At 46.3% G+C, this 18,911-nt stretch overlaps 1 protein-coding gene across 1 annotated transcript; it reads right to left on the bottom strand.

The window, feature by feature from the left end:
* Positions 1–577: 577 nt before the first annotated feature.
* LOC124691872 (cyclase-like protein 1) lies at positions 578–3,017 on the bottom strand. The gene is made up of 6 exons (XM_047225154.1): positions 2,575–3,017; positions 2,301–2,345; positions 1,858–1,930; positions 1,671–1,768; positions 1,396–1,466; positions 578–1,023 (listed from the first exon to the last, which is right to left on the bottom strand). The coding sequence occupies exons 1-6, from the start codon at positions 3,011–3,013 to the stop codon at positions 898–900; spliced, it is 852 nt and encodes a 283-aa protein (XP_047081110.1). The 5' UTR covers positions 3,014–3,017; the 3' UTR covers positions 578–897.
* Positions 3,018–18,911: the final 15,894 nt, after the last annotated feature.

Genomic DNA, 18,911 nt, shown 5'->3' with positions numbered 1-18,911 from the left:
TAGGGCATTTCGGAGGATTGAAATCCTTAGGAAAAAATTCCTATTCATAAGATTGAATTCTATAGATTTTTCTCTATTACTTTGCACCAACTCAAACCTATTACTCCTAGAAAGGATCTTTTGTTTTCCTCATGATGAAATAAAAAAAAAAATCTATATTGTTTTAATTTTCATGACACCACAGTCCAAAAAAAATCATTTTTAGAATCCTACAAATCAAAGAGAGTTATATATTTGCGGTTAGCTGTCAGGAAAATAGGTGACTACCTAGATACAATTTGCTTAACTTGTGCTTTTTTGGTGTAGCAAAGCGTGGGACGATTATACAGCATCAAAACAAGCCCAAAGAAGTATGCAATCTTTGAAAAATAAGAATACATCGATTTATTTTTTCTTGATATATTCTTAGGTTATGATAGCTATTTCTTATTCAGCGTTGCATTTATAATTTATTTGTCAAAAATACATTAGTAGATATAGCTGCTTGACATCTTAACATACAAAAGAACTACAGGATAGTTCAAAATATCAATACTGACATGTTTCATCGCAGGAGTGAAAATATTGCAGAACTCACTCATAAAAAAATGGTAGTACTTCAAAATTTTGTTGCAGCTCAACAGCGCTGGAGCAAGCAAACTGCCATTACAGACTATGTTTCTGCTGCACCAGTTATCTGTAGTAATGCTACATAATCTTTTCCAATTGAAATACTTTATCGACAGTACAAATTAATATACTGCATGAAAAATTTCTGGAAAACAAATTATATCACATGCAGTGTTTATTGTACAGAGATGGAGCATACACCATGATGTTAGCCATCGTATATATGTAGCATCAACGGGCATGATCAATTGCAGCCTTCAAGAATAACAGCGGTGAGCAGCGGAGTGATCACTTGATAAGAATGCACCTGACTGGTGACCCTTCAGAGCCAACCAATCTTAGAGGTAAGCAGTGCAGCATGTATATTCCAGTCTTGACGTTGTCTAATTTCAGAAATTCGACTAAGATGATATCCTGAGAGAACAAAGTAAGCCAATCAACGGATGATTCCAGCCAATGACGCAATATCTTCTTTTTTCAAAAGAGGAAACCCCGGTCTTATGACGCAACCTCTTACAAAGCATTTACTTCATTCAGTTCTTGATCATCTACATGTCTACTGTAATATTCTTTGCAGGAGCGTATGTGGAACCAAGACTTTGGTGAACTAGTCAGCATGCAATGCTGTAGTAAGATTCTTTTCAGAGTTGATTATTTAGTCTGTAATGTTTGAGAAGGTATTTTTGCAGTTACATCAGGGAAACAACAGCTAGTAAAGGTAACAAGGTTAACTGATGCCATTGTTGTTTACTTATTTTTTTCACTCAGGTAAGGGCAGCATCTTACCGCATTTTTGAAAAAGACGATATGGGCGGAAGCTGCATGATCAAGTGATGCAACGGATAGATAGTCAAGCCCTGCAGATAGAAATATATTATCATGTTAGTTTTGCACTAGATACGATAAGGGAAAAGAAAAGGTCATACAACAAACAAAACCTAGCTAGTTCCTGATTGCACAGGCTTCTAGCAAATATATGAAGCCATAGCCAGATCATGAAGAATATATATCTAAATCCGATACAGATTTTGTAGATCAAAATCCAATATATTGCAACCTACCAACCAGCTTGATGTCGGTGTTGTCAACTAACCACTGTGCACCATCCTCTGTAAATCCAACATAACTCATATCACCTCCTTCCTTCCACGAGAGCCCCCTACATATCATTTGCTTACATTCACTTGCAAACTATGTCGTAAAAATTGTATTATACAGTGGAATAAGTGCCCTTGAAAGAGGCCACACCTGTCTGTGTTCAGTGTCCTGAAGAGAACTCGACGAACACCTTTTGGTATATTTAGGGATTCCATTGCCTCAGCTGCATAAAGTTAGAGGGGAGTCATATACCAAATACTAGGCGGCGTCCATTCGAACTAGAATATTCTTAGTGAAGATGTCGACAGTTATTTTTGTGCCAAAAGGCAAATGGTGCTCTATGCGTAATGAGTTCATGCATATCAAACCACTTGGAATTTCTTGATTGTGGTAAGCCAATATCTGAATACAACACCATATGAGCGAATACTTACATCTCCCATGCATGGTAAATTAATCTCGTGACATGATATGATAATATGTTTGCTAGAAAGGTGATTCATCATTTGCAAAAAAAAAAGGTGATCCACCAATGGTGTGAATGTGATGGAGGTGGAGCTTCATGGAAGGAAAGAAAAACCTGCAAGCGCTACCTGTTATATTTGTGTCTCTCTGAACATCGACCAGTAATGCAGGACCTGTCCAGCAACAAGAACAAATCATTCACAAGTAGCATGTTAATGATGCACTGAAGTACTGCGATATTGTGTCCAGAATCTTAGCGATAGTTCGTTTTACAGCTATTCTGAAATCAGAGGATGCATCGGCTGCTCAGTTCCTTGTGTCAGTTGGCATCTGAATCAGCATCTCATATTTTCCCCTCACATGCGCACATGACTGACGAAGATCAAAGCTTAGTTCACTCACCGTTGAGGACTTCGAGGTCTAGCGTGTCGACGTCGAGGCCGGCGGCGAAGTGGGCCTGGTTAAAGTGCCCCGGCGCGTCGAGGTGGGTGCCGGTGTGGCACTCCATATGGAGCTCCGACAGGTTGTACTCTGACCCGTTCTCCATGGACTCCTTGAGCCGCACCACCGGGCCCACGGTCGCGCCCGGCGCGTACGCCGGCTTGCCCGGGATGTACGCGTGCGTGATGTCTATGATGCGTCCGCCGCCGTACTCCTCCAGCTCCGGGCCATGACGACGCCGGACCGCCGCGCCTGCAGAGGAGGAGGAAGAGCCGCCCAGCGACGGCCCGCAGGTGTCGGCCTCCGCGCCCGCGTAGCCCGGGTGCGCGTCGCCGGCCGCCGTGGCGAGCGCCTGGTGCGCCGGGAGGAGGACCAGCAGGATGATGGTGAGAGCCGCCATGCTCGCTGACTCGTGCCGAGCGCTCTCACGTCCGAATCTAGAGCTGCGCTATGGGGTACTGATGGTTACTAAAAAACTGTCCAGTACCACACCTTATTTCTGGGGTCGAAACAACACGACTTTTTAGTACTCCCTCCCAGCTCATATTAATTATGATTAATATAAATAAATGTATATTTACAACTAAAATATTTGTAGATACTGCTTCTATATAAACGATATAAATGATAATTAATATAGATCGGAGGGAGCATATCCAAACAACCCGGCGAATATCTTATCGTGAAGGAATGTACATGCCCATCGCTTCAAAATGGGACTAAGTTGCGAACCTAGGCATAGCCCGGTGGCAGTCTCAGCCTGCCCAAGTTCGCTCGTGTTCTCCGTGCTATGTGTACAATTATCTCTATCAAAGTACAAATTGCTGCTGATATTTTCCAGTATGATCACTCTTTTTCTAATGGAACTACATTTATTTCTTTTCATTGATTTGTTATGGTTATAAATTTTGCCATATATTTTCTTCATAGGCATTCAAAATTAGCATAACATTCTTTCGAGTCACACTTATCGAGGTGCTCGTCACGTTGTGAATCTAAATACCACGAGAGTTTAAGACGAAATCTAGCAAATCTCACAACTGGTTGAATAGTTAGGAGGATGATTGCACCTTAGGTTTCAACCCACAAAGCTCTATAAGGAGGAAAATATTGGCCCATACATGTCGAATACTCCGGAGAAAAATCAACTACTCCATTCGTTTACTAATATAAGAAGTTTTAGGCATTTTCAAAGTGGGTTAGATATAAAATAAGAAAAGTGAACCTACACACTAAAAATAGACTAGATATATATAAAAGTGAGTTAACCTATAAAATATCTTAAATGTCTTATAAAATTGTACAAAGGGAATAGTAGTGACTAGTGAGGGTTTTTGTTTTGCCAAGAATATGCCACTCGGGGGCTGCTCTTCCCCGGATACAACTGCCCTAGTAGTGAAACAAGGCCTAAAGGTCGAACTCAAGATTTGCTATGATGTGTGCCTTATCAAAGTGGCAACTTTTGCAATTTCAAAGCTCCCCAAATCCTGTCTTCGGTAGGCGTTGCATGAGTGTAGATCTATGATGGTCATTTTTTTCCGAGAATGAGCGCTTTATTACTCAATAAAAAGCAATACATTTATGCCGCAACAATCCATGAGTTAAAACTATAGGAAAACTGTAGGTCTCAACTATTACAAAATCAAAACGAGTGTAAGGCGAAGGAAGGTCGATCCGCTGCCATCCATGTTGGGAAAAAATATCCCTCGTCGTGTTCTCCAACCGTGTAGACACCTCCATAAATAGGCTGCGATGCTCCGCACACTGTAGATGTGACCACAAACGGAGCGTAGTTGTACACCGGTAGATGATCTGCATAATTGAAGCATTTTTTGTTAAAAGTATTGTTATTTCTACATAGGCATAGCGACCATATAACGGTAATCGCTCCCACTATAATAAGTAGCTTGAACTTAGGATCTACACCATTAAGCCAATTACGGAATATATTCGTAACACTCCATGGTGGATATAAGGTAGAACCTATCTGGATGGCTAGCCATAGAGATCTTGCAAATTTGCATTGGAAGCATAAGTGTTTAATAGTCTCATCATGTTAAGAGAAGACACACTTTTTACTTCTCTGTCAATTGCGTTTTGCAAGGTTATCCTTGGTAAGAATTACCCCTATACGAAGATACCACGCGAACACTTTATGAATGGATATAGGCGCGACTAGAGGGGGGCGGGGGTGAATAAGAGCTATGTCAAGTTTTACCATTTTTCAATTTTAGGCGTAGCAGAAGTAAAGGTGATAACTTTCTCCTTAAAATGGTGATCCTAGATGATGCAATGCAAGGAAACAAGTAGATCGAGTAACAAGCAAGTGTTATGGAAGCGAGACAACCGGGCGGGCTGTAGCGGAGACGAGTCACAATGTATTTACCGCAGTTCCTATCACTAAAGGGAGTATGTCTGCGTTGAGGAGGTGTGGACCATAAAGGTTCCAACATCCACAAAGGCTTCACCTTGTTCCTCGTGAAAATCCCACAAAGGAGTCTTCACCTCTCCACTATCAAGGCCAGTCGAGGCGGCGGTTCCTTCACACGAGGTTGGGGCGAGCTCCACAACAGTCGGAGGCTCCCAACACCCTATGAGACTAGTACAACACCAAGCTATTCTGCATAGGGGCTCATCTCAAGACATCCCACAAAGGAACCATAGGTTACAAGATCCACAAAGGACTAGGTGGGATTGGCGAGTTCTTTCTTGGTGGATGTGTAGATCGGGACCTCCTCCTTCACTCCTCAAAATATGGGCTTGATTGGTTGGATGGGGAGGGAGATCCTCTAGATTTGAGCTCAACAACAATGGAGGAGAGAGAGTAGAAAAGATCTAATTCGAGCTGGGGAAGACGACCCATTTTATAGGTATCCTCAGATCCAACCGTTATGTCCAGTTTCCGCACAACCGATATTACCGCTTTGTGCAGCGGTACTACCGCCTGGGGCTTACAGATGCCTTCTGAGAAGGACACATGGGGCTCAACCGGTACTACTGGTGTAAGTACCGTCAAGGTACCGGCATGGGTTCTGTGAGCCCTGGACGCCTGGCCGGTACCAGAGTGGTACCGAGCCCGGTATCACCGCACGCTTTCCTTAACCGGTACATGACCGGTACTACCACGTTTCACCATCAAGGGTGACTCAAGCGGTAGTGCCGGTTGGGGTACCGGAAGGATACTGTAAGCTCAGCCGAAAATGCGGTATCGCCAACGGTACCTCGACTGGTACTACCGATCCCAAAAGGGAGCGGTAGTACCGTCAGCAAGGTTCCAGGTTGACATGTACCTGGTGTTGGTAGCTGTAGCGGTACTACCGCAACCAGCACCAGTTATACCGGTTTAGCAGAAACATGTTTCTTTTCAAAACCTCTCAAACCATGCCGACTCACGACACAGACACAAAACCAGAAAACATATCAACTATGCCTATCGATGACTATAGCTTCGATCTTGATCTTTTGATCTTGAGGTGTTCAACGAGAACACCGTGTACCTACAAATCTTTAAATCAACTATGCACATGGTGAAATACATTCTAGTGTTGTTATCAAACACACAAAACTATACGGGAAGGATTTGCTCTTTCACTTTAGTTTTAAGTGGGATCTTCATTTTCCAAATTCTCTTATTATGATCAACTGGAACATTGGGTTGAATTAAAGCATTATACATAGAAGCTACCGAGAAAGTGCCATTCTCAGGATAATTCCAACGAAATACATCGGGTACCGGCGTCAGTTGGACCGTATCCAGACGCCATAACAAGTCATTCCATAATACATGCATTGTACAATATAGTTCGACACAAGAGTGTTACACTCGCTAAGGTGTTGGAAACTTTGCCACCGAATGTGTCGTTCAGAAGAAGTCTCATTAGACCCCGGATATTGCTCTCGGAGCGTGGCCTTTCCTAGCCATTTATTCTCCCAGAATCTAATCCCCGATTCATCCCTAATGGAAAAAAGAACGATATGGGAAGAATAATTTCTTCATTGCCATAAGACCAGCCCAAAAAATGAGAGTCCACAGGTTTCCAATAAACCTGAGACAATGCATTTTGAACAATGTAATTTCTCCTAATTAAGGAGGGTTTGTCAGATTCCATCCCCAGTGAATAGGTTAAACAACCACTTACCAAGTAGGGCCCTATTTTTGATCTCAAGGTCTTGATTCCAAGACATCCTTGATTTTTCGGGTAGCAAACCACACTCCATTTTGTCAATAGATACTTATTTTTTTTCATTATCTCCTTGCAAGAAGAATTTTGATCGGAAATCATCCGATCTTTTTAAGACTACTTTAGGAAGTTGGAAGAAAGAAATCATATACAGTACCATATGACTTAGCACTGAATTGATAAGAACTAATCTTCCTCCCAAGGATAGTAACTTGCCTTCCCAGCCGCATAATCTAATTTGTAGTCTCTCCTCTGCCATTTTCCATTTGGCGTTTGCGAGTCTCCGATAATGAATCGGAATACCCAAATACCAAATCGTAAATTGGCATTGCCTGCAACCGAATAAGTTGGCATACAGGTCAACCTGGTCTTTAGCCTCGCCAAAACAATACAACTCACTCTTATGGAAATTTATTTTTAGGCCCGATAATTGCTCAAATGTTGAAAGTATCAACTTTAGATTCATTGCTTTCTCGGTATCATGTTCCATAAAGATAATTGTATCATCGACTAATGGAGAATGGATAATCCACTATCAACCAAATGTGGAATCACACCTTCAATCTGGTCATCATACTTAGCTCGTTCAATCATGACAGCAAGAATATCAACCACTATATTAAATAGCATTGGTAAGTCTGGATCGCCCTGTCTGAGCCCCTTCTTGGTCTGGAGGTATTTGCCAACATCATCATTACTTTAATGGAAACACTTGAAAGAACATCTCTCGATTTATGTTTTGAATGTTTGATGTCAATATATGTGATACACTAATGTTTGATGAAGTGGTACAGAGAATATATATATACATGTGTATGGGTGTTTTGTGTGGAAAAATGAGATACAAAGAAGCAGGAAGTTTTTCTCCAGGCCGGATATTTGAAAAATATCCGCCCCCCCCCCCCCCAAAATCGGCTAAGGACTTTTAGAAAAGTGGCTCAGTGATACGCTGTTATCACCAGAATTCATCCGAGTCAGAGGTGGGCCGCGATCAAGATGGACTTGGAGAATATATATATAGAAGAAATACGTGAATCGGCCTTACATGCAAAGTCTGGGCTAGTTGGCCCGTGTATCTGTAATATATTAGGATATGTGTCGGTTAGATAGAGTTTGACCCGTGCACGATTAGGTGCACGCCTAAATTAGAAAGTCCCTTGGACTATAAATATGTATCTAGGGTTTATGGAATAAACAACAACCAACGTTCAACACAAACAAATCTCGGCGCATCGCCAACTCCTTCGTCTCGAGGGTTTCTCCGGTAAGCACCATGCTTCCTAGATCGCATCTTGCGATCTAGGCAGCACAAGCCTACCCACGTTGTTCATGCGTTGCTCGTGCTGAAGCCTTTTTGATGGCGAGCAACGTAGTTATCTTAGATGTGTTAGGGTTTGCATTGTTCTTCGTATCATATGCTATCGTAGTGCAACCCTTATACATCTAGCCGCCCTTACACCTATCTTAGGTGTAGGGGCGACACCCGCTTGATCATAGTTTAGTAGATCTGATCCGTTACGATTGCTCCTTGTTCTGCAAGGATTAGTTTAATATCCGCAATAGTTAGGCCTTACAAAGGGTTGGAGGATCCAGCGGCGTGTAGGGTGAAGTTTGCTAGCCCTAGACAGGATGTTCCGGGGATCAACCTCGTGTTGGTTTTTAGGCCCTGTCTAGGATCGGCTTACGGTCACCGTGCGCGAGCGCGAGGCCCAATCGTGAGTAGGATGATCCGATTATGCGGTGAAAACCCTAAATCGTCATAGATCTCATTAGCTTTATCTTGATCAAGCAGGACCACCATATATTCGGACACCTTGTACGAATCATGGGTGGATCGGCTCTTCGAGCCGATTCACGAGATAACTCGAGAGCCGATCGAGGCTCGTATTTAATGTTTACGTGTATGCCATGCAGGAAACTAAGCCAGGCATCATCCAACACCTTCCTGACCAGGTATAGGTCAGGTGGCACGCCCTTGCGATAGCATCGGACGTGTGACCAGGAGGCTTTGCGGGCCGTCGCTCTGAGGGACTGGGGCCGGCCGCAGCCCTAGTTGTTCCCGGCTCTACCTGTGTTGCCAGTCACTGCCCGCCGGTGGGTTTCTGACGCCAACACATTCTGGCACGCCCGGTGGGACAACCTTCGACATCCACCACATCGCCATCTACATCCGAGATGGCGGAAAGCACTCCGGTCAAGTACGAGGATCTGCCTGATGAGCTCAAGAAGAGACATGACGAGATCAAGGCAACCCTCAAAGCCGAACTCATCGGCTCTTTCCACAGAACCCGCTCCCATGGCGTCAGGTGGAAGGGGTTCACACCTGAAGGCGCACTCGATGGAGTGGACCTGTCCGCCCCGTCGAAGAACGCACCGGGTCGCTGCGTCAGGAGATCAACTACATGGTGGCTCATTCGCTGCACCGCCACTGCGAGAGCCCGGTGAACACTTTGGAGCGTGTCGCTCGCGCGTGGTCCAGGAAATCATGAGCCACCGGTATTCTCCGTCGGGACCAGCTCGGGGACTTTTAAAGGAGAGATGCCACTCCGGTCCCATCCTCCGCTGCCGTTCGCATGGGCAGCACCGGAAGTGCCGAACTCATCGGCATACGTCGTCTACAAGATTGGTGGTGATCCTAGTGACTACCAATTCCTACTTGAGGCACCCAAGGAGATCCCGCACGGATACGCGTGCGCATACGTACTGGCATCGCAATACCTGGGCACTCTCGAACCAGGTTGCAACAGCAGGGCCTCTGGAACAGCAGGAGGAACGTCAGGAGCAGATCTTGAGAAGCTAACGTGGCTAGCTAAGTACGCCACTCCGACAAACCTCCAGAGCCCAGCTCCTGCAGTTGGCTCAGAACTGGAAAAGCAAGCATGGCTGGTTAAGTATGCTACCCCGGCGAATCTTCAGGGTTCGACACCTTCAGCCATCACCGCGGATCAGATTTGTACAATTCTGAAAGATCAGTTCGGCATGATGCCGAAAAGGAAGACGTTCGGCTATACCAAGCCGTACCCCAACGACTACGAATTGATCCCGCTACCACCCAAATATCGGCTCCCGGACTTCACAAAGTTTAGTGGATCAGATGGTTCCAGCTCCATCGAGCATGTGAGCCGATATTTGGCACAGCTGGGCACGATCTCGGCGTCGGACGAGTTGCGTGTGAGGTTCTTCGCACGATCCCTCACGGGATCGGCTTTCGGGTGGTACACATCGCTGCCACCGAACTCCATCCGGACTTGGAAGCGGTTGGAAGAGCAGTTCCATGAACAGTATCACTCAGAGGCTTCCGAGGCTGGCATTGCCGATCTAGCACAAGTACGACGGAAGCGCGGGGAGACAGTGTCGGAGTACATCCAGCGCTTCAGGACCATTAGGAACCGATGCTTTTCGGTTCACGTAAGTGAAAAGAAGCGATCGAGTTGGCGGTGGTGGGTCTCTCATCATCGATCAAGGACGTGGCCTCCCAAGCGAGACTACCCTTCATTGGCGCACATGGTGCGAAGGCGTCGGCATATGAACGGCGCCACCCGGATGTTTACCGGGACAAATTCAAGCGTGCGGTGACCCTGGTTGAGGAAGACGAGGATGAAGGTGCTGCGGGAGATCGAGAGGTGGCAGTGGCTGAATGGACTCGAGCGGCAGGCCCCGTGTCCTGCAAATGGGTAAAGCCACAAGGCCCTCCAAAAGGGTTCGACTTCGACGTGACCAAAGCCGAGCAGATTTTCGATCTCTTACTCACGGAGAAGCATATAAAGGTACCCGAAGGCCACAAGATCCCCACGGCGCAAGAGCTGAACGGAAGGCCATACTGCAAGTGGCATAACACGTTCACCCACACCACCAACGACTGCAGGGTGTGGCGGCAGCAGATCCAGATGGCGATAGAAAATGGACGGCTAATTTTCAACCAGTACGCCATGAAAGTCGACACACACTCCTTCCCCGCCGTGAACATGGTGGAGTATACTTACCATGGAGGGTGCCAGCCAGATCTCTCGTGCAATATCAACATGGTAGGGCTCGGGAACCACTCTGGTAAGGACGGAGATGAGGGCAGCTGCTCTCATAGCAAAGATACAGAGGAAGCCGCTCCACGCGATCGGCTCCGCCAAGACGGCAAGCGCTACGTCACAGAGGGAGAAGTGAATAACTTAAGATATCAGCGACCTCTCTCTGATCACCTCCTCAACAAGTATGTAAGTCGGTATGACCAACGCCGGCGATACGGCGATGATGATGAAAGAGATCGTCTGGCCAGAGAAGCCAGAAGACATCGTCGGCACGATCGCGATGAGGAGGAGCACGAGCGCCGTGCCAAGGAAAAGTCAGGGGAGCGAGACGACGTGGATAGGCACTGGGACTGCCCCTTCTTCGGACACTCGCTGGGATTCGAGGAATGAGCCGATTGCCCACAATCGGCAATTGCCCAGAATGCAACCAGAAGAAGAAGGAGACAGCCAACGTGTCCGTGTTCAAGCGCCTAGGGCCTCTCCCGCCACAAAGCAAATGTGCTGAGTCCCCTCGGTTAGAAGATCTCGAGGATTCAGAAGACGAGGGGGAAGAAGAAGACAGGTACCACCGGCCAAGGTAGTGCCCTGATGGGCTCAGCCGTTCCCAAAAGCGCAGGGTTCAGCGATTGCGCGGCCTGGAGGAAGCCGAAAGGTTATACTTGCATACACCGAGGAAGGCACGACCTGATCTGGCTGCGAAAGTTCAGCGAACCCTGGATGAAGAGGGTCGTCCACGGAAAATGGAGTGGCGCCCCAAGCAAAGGAAAGCCGATGATGAAACATCGGCCGGCACAAACATGGTGCTCGTCCTTCCGACGAAGCTTAGTGCTCCACGATTACACGATGCACTCGAGGTGGACGACGGCAAGCGCACCAACATGATAAAGTCGGAGATTGGGCTGGTTTTATCCACCGGCCTGACCGAGTAGCAAGAACAAACCAATGAGCAAGTATGGCGAGGCTGATCCTTGTGATCGGCCCCAAAAGTTTATGGAGGAACATTACAAAACCTTCATCGAGCAAGCAACGTGGAGGCCGATGCCAGTAATCGGCCAAAATTATCCTCGCCATGTATTCGCTGGGTTCAACATTTAATCCGACAGAGCCGATACCGTCAAGTCCCTTGAAAGAATCGGCTCGGGGGGGGCACCAGGGTACATAAAACGCAAGGATATTCAGTAGAAGCGTCCTACAAATGCCCAGCAGCCTAAGATATCCTTTGATGATGGGTATTGAAGTATGGGGGCCGATACATAAATCGGCCAAAAAATTCGAAATTTTTTAAGATTAGCCGATGCAGCAGACATCGACTTAAGGATTCAATGGAATGCCAAGTACTCGAGGCCACAATGTCAGTTGGGGCGGTTTGAGGGATCATGACCCTGACCAATGCCAAAAGCAGCCTGGACGTGCAGACCAGGTTAAGGTTGGATTGCATCAGATCCGCCAAAGGAAAGGAGCCGATCTGACCAACAAGGCGCAAGGAGTAGACTGAAGAAGCTCGGGGGGCAGCTCACCCTGAAGGTTCTCTGCTCTGGGGAGCCGATTTTGTTGAAATCGGCCGGCTCTGCATTGTGACGTGAGGTCAATGGCGACACGATTGGCTATTTCGCTACCTTTCTCGCCTTGACTGAGGCTCGGGGGGCAACTAACTTGGGAGGTGCTCTATTTTTGAGAGCCGGTTGGAGTTGAATCGGCTGACCCTGCATCATGATCTTGTACGAGGTTTGGACCGTACTGGTGCTGCAAGAGAAGGAAGGAGACTGGTTTCTCAAATTAGCCGATGAACAGTCATCGGCTATGGGATTGCAAAATACCACGGTCAAGAAAAAAAAAATCTGATTCGTTGCTATCGGTCTTGGTGTGGCAAGCGGAAGGACGGAAATTGGATTAATGGAAAGATAAATTGAAAAGAACAATTCTCATTAATTCAAAGGAGCGGCTTTACAAGAAGAGCCGATGACTCTCAAAAGAGGGATCTGGTGCCTAGTGCACTGCTACTGCTGGTCCTACTCTACTAGTCGTTGCTGTCCTCATCATCGCCGTCGTCGAGGTCGTCGGCGCTGCTCCCAGGAAGCTCCTCGTCGCTGCTACCCCAGCCTTTGGACGGAGCTTCGTCTTCCTCGTCATCATCATCGTCCTCGCTGTCCGCCCAAGAGCGGAAGCGCTTCGTCGGCGGATATCCAGCTGAAGAGGAGGAATCATCTTCCTCCTCCTCCTCTTCTCCTTCCTCGTCATCATCTTCATCCTCGCTGTCCGCCCACATGCGGGAACGCTTCGTCGGCGGAAGTTTGGCGGAGGGGGAGGCCTTGGCCTTCGCTACTTCTCCTTCTTTCTTATCCTTGTCAGAGGAAATGGGGTCCACCCCGGAGTGGAGGTCGTCCTCTTTCTTGTTCTTCGGCGACGATTGGAGGGGGATGCTTGAGGCAGAGGAGGAAGAGGAGGACATGGTTGCAGGAGAAGAGGGTTTTTTTTGGCGCCGGTGGACAGTGCAGAGCGAGGGGATGGAGTGGTGAACCGTTTGGCATAGATAAATAAAGGGAGTGTAGTGGAGATTTAATGCCATGACGGTTCTCGAGGACGTGATGCCGAAATTGTCAATTCATACAGAGAAGCCCAGGAGGCGAGGCGTAATGATGGAAGATTCTGCGGGTTCTGCTCTGCTACGACATGACCCGACGAAAGAAAAGCGTAATGATTTTGGAAATGTCATTTCCAAAACCAGGGGGGCATGTGTTATCAACAGAATTCATCCGAGTCAGAGGTGGGCCGCGATCAAGATGGACTTGGAGAATATATATATAGAAGAAATACGTGAATCGGCCTTACATGCAAAGTCTGGGCTAGTTGGCCCGTGTATCTGTAATACATTAGGATACGTGTCGGTTAGATAGAGTTTGACCCGTGCACGATTAGGTGCACGCCTAAATTAGAAAGTCCCTTGGACTATAAATATGTATCTAGGGTTTATGGAATAAACAACAACCAACGTTCAACACAAACAAATCTCGGCGCATCGCCAACCCCTTCGTCTCGAGGGTTTCTCCGGTAAGCACCATGCTGCCTAGATCGCATCTTGCGATCTAGGAAGCACAAGCCTACCCACGTTGTTCATGCGTTGCTCGTGCTGAAGCCTTTTTGATGGCGAGCAACGTAGTTATCTTAGATGTGTTAGGGTTTGCATTGTTCTTCGTATCATATGCTATCGTAGTGCAACCCTTATACATCTAGCCGCCCTTACACCTATCTTAGGTGTAGGGGCGGCACCCCGCTTGATCATAGTTTAGTAGATCTGATCCGTTACGATTGCTCCTTGTTCTGCAAGGATTAGTTTAATATCCGCAATAGTTAGGCCTTACAAAGGGTTGGAGGATCCGGCGGCGTGTAGGGTGAAGTTTGCTAGCCCTAGACAGGATGTTCCGGGGATCAACCTCGTGTTGGTTTTTAGGCCCTGTCTAGGATCGGCTTACGGTCACCGTGCGCGAGCGCGAGGCCCAATCGTGAGTAGGATGATCCGATTATGCGGTGAAAACCCTAAATCGTCGTAGATCTCATTAGCTTTATCTTGATCAAGCAGGACCACCATATATTCGGACACCTTGTACGAATCATGGGTGGATCGGCTCTTCGAGCCGATTCACGGGATAACTCGAGAGCCGATCGAGGCTCGTATTTAATGTTTACGTGTATGCCATGCGGGAAACTAAGCGAGGCATCATCCAACACCTTCCCGACCGGGTATAGGTCAGGTGGCACGCCCTTGCGATAGCATCGGACGTGTGACCAGGAGGCTTTGCGGGCCGTCGCTCTGAGGGACTGGGGCCAGCCGCAGCCCTAGTTGTTCCCGGCTCTACTGTGTTGCCAGTCACTGCCCGCCGGTGGGTTTCTGACGCCAACATACGCGTACAACACGCGTCCGTTGGGAACCCCAAGAGGAAGGTGTGATGCGTACAGCGGCAAGTTTTCCCTCAGTAAGAAACCAAGGTTTATCGAACCAGTAGGAGCCAAGAAGCACGTCGAAGGTTGATGGCGGCGGGATGTAGTGCGGCGCAACACCGGGGATTCCGGCGCCAACGTGGAACCTGCACAACACAACCAAAGTACTTTGCCCCAACGAAACGAGTGAGGTTGTCAATCTCACCGGCTTGCTGTAACAAAGGATTAGATGTATAGTGTGGATGATGATTGTTTGCGAGAAAACGATAGAACAAGTATTGCAGTAGAATGTATTCAGATGTAAAAGAATGGACCGGGGTCCACAGTTCACTAGAGGTGTCTCTGGAAGGTTTTCCGTATCGTGGCTCTCGGTACTGGGGGTTTCGCGACGAAGACTATATGTAGGCGGAAGGGCAGCCTCGGAGGGGTCACGGGGGCCCCACACGCTAGGGCCGTGCGGGCCCCCCTGGGCCGCGCCGCCCTAGTGTGGCGGCGCCCCGTGGCCCCACTTCGTCTTCTCTTCGGTCTTCTGGAAGCTTCGTGGCAAAATAGGCCCCTGGGCGTTGATTTCGTCCAATTCCGAGAATATTTCCTTACTAGGATTTCTTAAACCAAAAACAGCAGAAAACGACAAGCGGCTCTTCGGCATCTCGTTAATAGGTTAGTGCTGGAAAATGCATAAATATGACATAAAGTATGCATAAAACATGTAGATATCATCAATAATGTGGCATGGAACATAAGAAATTATCGATACGTCAGAGACGTATCACTCAGTACTACCCTGGACTGAGGCCGGATTTTTGGCCGGATTTTCCCCTAGGCCGGATATTTCAGGGGGGGCGGATTTTCCAGCCCTCACTAAGATCGGATAATTCTGCCTGCGAGAAGCCCCAACGGCTGGATTTTGGAAGGGGGTATTTATACCCCTTCTCCCTCCTTCCCAAGTGATGACGCGTGAAGCACACGTCCGTTGGGAACCCCAAGAGGAAGGTGTGATGCGTACAGCAGCAAGTTTCCCTCAGTAAGAAACCAAGGTTATCGAACCGGTAGGAGATGAAGGCCACGTGAAGGTTGTTGGTGAAGGAGTGTAGTGCGGCGCAACACCAGGGATTCGGCGCCAACGTGGAACCTGCACAACACAACCAAAATACTTTGGCCCAACTTAACGATGAGGTTGTCAATCTCACCGGCTTGCTCGTAAACAAAGAATTAAACGTATGGTGTGGAGAATGATGTTTGTTTGCAAAGAACAGCGAGAGAACAATGATTGCAGTAGATTGTATTTCAGATGTAAAAGAATGGACCGGGGTCCACAGTTCACTAGTGGTGTCTCTCCAAAAAGATAAATAGCATGTTGGGTGAACAAATTACAGTTGGGCAATTGACAAATAGAGAGGGCATAACAATGCACATACATATCATGAAAACTACTATGAGTTTTACTTAGGGCATTACGACAAAGAACATAGACCGCTATCCAGCATGCATCTATGCCTAAAAAGTCCACCTTCGGGTTAGCATCCGCACCCCTTCCAGTATTAAGTTGCAAACAACAGACAATTGCATAAAGTATTGTGCGTAATGTAAACAATCAATGTTAAGGAAATCGGTAATCGTTAACTGCTCGGCCGGCTTGGGAGTAGCGATTAATCGGAATTCGGACGATTAACTGATTTAATTGGTCAGCTATTAATCGGTGCAACCTACATAAATTAGCACTTAAAACAATTTATAGAATAAAAAAAATAGTATATGAGCCTCTATATGTCTCTCCCTACTTCTCTAAAGCCTATTATCCTAGAAAAATATTGTAAATCTACTTTATTGGGGAGGGGTAACGCATGTATTAGCGATATGCATTGAAAATATTGTAACTTTTTTGACCAAGTGTGGTAGTTAATCGGGAAAATACCTAGTAATCGGACTTTCGGACTCATTAATCGGGCTAAAGGATTAACACAAGAGATTAATGGTAATCGACACGGTCAAGCCCCTAGTAGCGATTAATCGGCCTAGTAATCGTTGAATCGGCCTAGTTTTTGAACAGTGTAAACAATACAAATATCCTTAGACAAAGCATTGATGTTTTATCCCTAGTGGCAACAGCACTAGTGGCAACAGCACATCCATAACCTTAGAACTTTCTATCACTGTCCCAGATTCAATGGAGGCATGAAGCCACTATCGAGCATAAATACCCCCTCTTGGAGTTATACGTATCAACTTGGCCAGAGCCTCTACTAGCAACGGAGAGCATGCAAGATCATAAACAACACATATATGATAGATCAATAATCAACTTGACATAGTATTCCATATTCATCGGATCCCAACAAACACAACATGTAGCATTACAAATAGATGATCTTGATCATGATAGGCAGCTCACAAGATCTAAACATGATAGTACAAGAGGAGAAGACAACCATCTAGCTACTGCTATGGACCCATAGTCCAAGGATGAACTACTCACGCATCAGTCCGGAGGCGGGCATGGTGATGTAGAGCACTCCGGTGATGATTCCCTTCTCCGGCAGGGTGCCGGAGGCGATCTCCTAAACCTCCCGAGATGAGGTTGACGGCGGTGGCATCTCAGTATGTTTTCTCGTATCGTGGCTCTCGGTACTAGGGTTTTCGCGATGGAGAGATTAAATAGATGAAGGGGTAGAGTCGGGGGACGCTCGAGGGGCCCACCCCATAGGGCGGCGCGGCCAGGGGTGGGGCCGCGCCCCCCTAGGGTGTGGCCGCCTCGTCGCCCCTCTTCGTCTCCTCTTTGGACTTCTGGAAGGCTCCGTGGAAAATAAGACCGTGGGCTTTTGTTTCGTCCAATTCCGAGAATATTTCCTGTGTAGGATTTACGAAACCAAAAACAGCGAGAAAACGAGAGCCGACGCTTCGGCATCTTGTTAATAGGTTAGTGTCGGAAAATGCATCAAAATGATATAAAGTGTATATAAAACATGTGAGTATTGTCATAAAACTAGCATGGAACATAAGAAATTATAGATATGTTTGAGACGTATCAAGCATCCCCAAGCTTAGTTCCTACTCGCCCTCGAGTAGGTAAACGATAACAAGGATTATTTCTGAAGTGACATGCTACTATCATAATCTTGATCAATACTATTGTAAAGAATATGAGATGAATGAAGTGATTCAAAGCAATGGTAAAGATAAGGACTAAACAACTGAATCATATAGCAAAGACTTTTCATGAATAGTACTTTCAAGACAAGCATCAATAAGTCTTGCATAAGAGTTAACTCATAAAGCAATAGATTCTTAATAGAAGGTTTCGAAGCAACACAAAGGAAGATATAAGTTTCAGCAGTTGCTTTCAACTTCAACATGTATATCTCATGGATAATTGTCAACGCAAAGTAATATGATGAATGCAAATAAGCAAGTATGTAAGAATCAATGCACACAGTTGACACAAGTGTTTGCTTCTAAGATAGAAAGAAGTAGGTAAACTGACTCAACATAAAGGCCCTTCGTAGAGGGAAGCAGGGATTACTCATGTGCTAGAGCTTTTTATTTTGAAAACACGGAAACAATTTTGTCAACGGTAGTAATAATTCATATGTGTTATGCATAAAACATCCTATAAGTTGCAAGCCTCATGCATCGAATACCAATAGTGCTCGCACCTTGTCCTAATTAGCTCGGATTTCCATGGATTATCATTGCATTACATATGTTTCAACCAAGTGTCACAAAGGGGTACCTCTATGCCACATGTACAAAGGTCCAAGGAGATAAATCGCATTTGATTTCTTGATTTTGATAGATCTCAACTTGAGGACATCCATACCGGGACAACATAGAAAACAGATAATGGACTCCTCTTTAATGCTTAAGCATTCAACAACTGATAATATTCTCATAAGAGATTTGAGGATTAATGTCCAAGCTGAAACTTCCACCATGATACATGGCTTTGGTTGGTGGCCCAATGTTCTTCTCTAACAATATGCATACTCAAACCATTCAATCATGATAAATCACCCTTACTTCAGACAAGACGAACATGCATAGCAACTCACATGATATTCAACAAAAGTGTAACAGTTGATGGCGTTCCCAGAAACATGGTTACCGCTCAACAAGCAACTTATAAGAAATAAGATACATAAGCTACATATTCTTTACCACA

The sequence above is a fragment of the Lolium rigidum genome, chromosome 2, assembly GCF_022539505.1.
Source record: "Lolium rigidum isolate FL_2022 chromosome 2, APGP_CSIRO_Lrig_0.1, whole genome shotgun sequence".
NCBI classification, from domain to species: Eukaryota; Viridiplantae; Streptophyta; class Magnoliopsida; order Poales; family Poaceae; genus Lolium; species Lolium rigidum.
This window is presented reverse-complemented; position numbering and strand designations above follow the sequence as displayed.